Below are 3,165 nucleotides of genomic sequence, written 5' to 3'. Positions count from 1 at the left end.
ACCTGCCCGGCTGGTGAGACATCCTGAGAGCCTCGTCCTCCAGGAGGAGGAACAGGATGTTCATCCTTCCCGGCTCGTAAGTCCTCCTGAGAACCTGGTCCTCCAGGAGGAGGAGCAGGTTTTTCATCCGGCTCAGCTAGTGAGTCTTCCTGAGAGCCTTGTCCTCCAGGAGGAGGAGCAGGTTTTTCATCCTGCACGGCTCCTGAGTCGTCATGAGAGCCTCGTAATCCAGGAGGAGGAGCAGGATTTTCATCCTGCCGGACGGGTGGGTCCACCTGAGATCCTTGTCCTCCAGGAGGAGGAGCAGGATTTTCATCGGGTCCGTCTGGTGAGTCCTCATGAGAGCCTCGTCCTCCTGTAGGAGGAGCTGGATTTTCATCCTGCCCGGCTCCTGAGTCCTCATGAGAGCCTTGTCCTCCTGCAGGAGGAGCAGAATGTTCATCCTGCCTGGCTGGTGAGACATCATGAGAGCCTCGTCCTCCAGGAGGATTAACCAGATTTTCATCCTTCCCGGCTGATGAGTCCTTCTGAGAGCCTCGTCCTCCAGGAGGAGGAGCAGGATTTTCATTCTGCCTGGCTGGTGAGTCCACCTGAGAGCCTTGTCCTCCAGGAGGAGGAGCAGGATTTGCATCCCGCCCAGCTAGTGAGTGCTCATGAGAGGCTCGTCCTCCGGGAGGAGGAGCAGGATTTTCATTCTGCCTGGCTGGTGAGTCCACCTGAGAGCCTTGTCCTCCAGGAGGAGGAGCAGCATTTTCATCCCACCCACCTAGTGCGTCCTCCTGAGGGCCTCGTCCTCCTGGAGGAGGAGCAGGATTTTCATCCGGCCCGGGAGGTGAGACCTCATGAGGCTCTGGTCTTCCTTCAGGAGGAGCAGCAGGTTGATCCTGCCCATGAGTTGAGTCTTCCTGGGGGCCTGGTCCTGCTGCAGGAGGCGCCTTGGTTCCACCCTGCCCGGGTGGGGACTCCTCAAGAGGAGCTGGGCCTCTTGGGAGAGGAGCAGAGGGTTCATCCTCCCCGGGGGGCGAGTCCCCACGAGGACGTGAGTGTCCCTCTGAAAGAGCTACAGGTCCTCCCTGCCCGGGTGCTGAGTCCTCCTGTGGTCTTGGACCTCCTCTGGGGGCTGCTCCAGGGTCTTTCCGCTCGGCTGGCGTCTTGGCCTCTGGCTCCGGGTCTCCTGCTGGAGGTGTGAGAGAGGAAGAGGTTTGGTGCCTGCCCGCCTTGCCATGTGCTCTTCCAAGGAGAGCAGTCCTCCCAGAGCCTTCCCGACCGGTCCCGGCCAGCCCCTTCTGGCTCTGCTGTCCTCCAGGCGGGGCGCGTGCCTTTGTCTTGGCTCCTGGCCCAACAGCATCCTCTGGGGACTCCCCGCTGTGCGGCCCCCACCTCAGCTCCCCCCACCGCGCCCAGAGCCCCGGCCCCCTCTTCTCACCTTCAGGCTGGGCCTCAGGGGGGGCCAGGCCTTCCAGGGTTGTCAGGCTCGTGTGGACGGTGTCTTCATGGCCACAGCTGGCGCTCCTGCGCTCCCCACCAGCCCGGCAGAGGACCCCGGGGAGCAGTCTGTGTGGAGGTTCCTCGGGTGGCCTTCTGCCTTCCTCACCCCGTTCCTGGCGGGTCTCAGGTGGGGGACTCTGCAATGACAGTGAGCATCAGAGGGCCCGGCCCCGAGGCGTCAGAGCCCTGTGGGGCTGTTAGCTTCTCGCTGCTTCTTCTGCCCCCTTGCCCTTCAGCTCCCAGAACAGGGGAGGCCTTGCCTGCTCAGACACCACAGCCCCGCCACACACCAGTGGCTCCCCCCTGACCCGGGAGGAACGAGAGCCCCCTGGAGGGCTGGGGGTACCGCTGGCACGCAGGGCTCGGCCCTGACTCCACACCTACCCCCCTCAGCCCCCTGCTTCTCCCCAGCCAGCTGTGTCCTGGGGTGTGGACAGGCCCTGCCCAGCAGGCCTCCAAGCCCGCGTCAGCCGGCTCTTGCTTGAGGCGGGCCCACCCCTCACCACGCGCCTCTGCACAAAGTCATCCAGGGAGGGGACTTGGGGCTCCCGTGTGGGATCCGAGAGGTCCCTGCCCTTGGCTGGAGCTCCCTCTCCCGGTGTTACCTCTGGGTCCCTGCGGGCAACGGCCCATAGGCGTCCGCCTCGCGTTCTCATCCAGGTTCTGCAGGCTTGGCAGAGGCCATCTCTGCCGCGACGACGCCTGCGGCCTCGGCCTCGGCCTCGGGAGAGCGGGATGCAGCAGAGCCAGTCCATCCCTCCTCCGTCCTCTCCTGGACTGGACCAGTAGGTGCCCGGCTCCCCAGGTTCCAAGTTCCGTTGGCCTCTGTCGCCAGGGAAGTGAGGTCACTTCCTGGGGTCCCCCCAACTGGCCTTCCTCCTTCCCCATGTCTCCCCCAGGGTCCCTCTGGGCTGCTCCAGCTCCCCTCCCCCCACCAACCCCATGGTCTCGTGCTGTGAACAACGGTCTTGGGCATTTGACAGGGATGGCGGTGACTCTGTGGACTGCCTCGGGGAGCATGGTCCTTGGGCTACTATAGGCTCTTGCAATGCAAGGGCAAGGTGTGTCTTGCCATCTGTTTGCGTCCTCTTGGATTGCTTGCATCAGCGTCTTGGAGGGTTCCCAGGACGTCCTTGCGTCTCTCCAGGGAGGTCTCTTCCTCAGTCGTCTCTTCTTTGGGAGGTGACGGCAAATGGGATCGTTTCCCCGATGTCTCTCTCCGAGCTCTCGTTCCCAGGGTAGAGAAAGGCAGTCGATTTCTGTGCCTTCATGGTGCCTCCTGCGACTTGGCCCCATTCACTGAGGCGCTCTACCCGTTTTCTGGGAGCGTCTTGAGGGGTCTGCGGGGATAGGATCACGTCATGTGCATTGAGGGGTCGCTTGACTTCTTCCTTTCCGATGTGGATTCCTTTTGTGTCTTGTTCTTCTCTGAGGGCCCTGGCTAGGTAGGACTTGCAAAACTATGTCAGCCAGCAATAGGACCTCTAGCACAGGACTCTGCACATGCCGAGGGGGAAGCCCTGAAAAGACAAACAACACAAGACCCACGCACACACACAAAGTTGCATTGTTCTCCATGACGGATTTCCTAAGCATCAGCTTTCTTTAATTCTGTTTGCATGTGAAGGCCACCCCTGTGGCATAGGGGAAGTACCCAGGCCTGGATGGCATCGGAGC

The 3,165-nt window shown here is 62.1% G+C and overlaps 1 protein-coding gene across 1 annotated transcript; it reads right to left on the bottom strand.

Moving 5' to 3' along the window:
- Positions 1-501: 501 nt before the first annotated feature.
- On the bottom strand, positions 502-2,368 carry LOC125116252 (basic salivary proline-rich protein 1-like). Its single transcript, XM_047761291.1, has 4 exons — positions 2,094-2,368; positions 1,427-1,625; positions 763-1,177; positions 502-541 (listed from the first exon to the last, which is right to left on the bottom strand). Exons 1-4 carry the CDS (start codon positions 2,241-2,243, stop codon positions 502-504), a joined length of 804 nt encoding a protein of 267 aa, XP_047617247.1. The 5' UTR covers positions 2,244-2,368.
- Positions 2,369-3,165: the final 797 nt, after the last annotated feature.

The sequence above is a fragment of the Phacochoerus africanus genome, chromosome 15 (genome assembly GCF_016906955.1).
Source record: "Phacochoerus africanus isolate WHEZ1 chromosome 15, ROS_Pafr_v1, whole genome shotgun sequence".
Lineage (NCBI taxonomy): Eukaryota > Metazoa > Chordata > Mammalia > Artiodactyla > Suidae > Phacochoerus > Phacochoerus africanus.
Note: the sequence above shows the minus strand (reverse complement) of the source record. Positions and strands in the feature narration are given on the sequence as shown.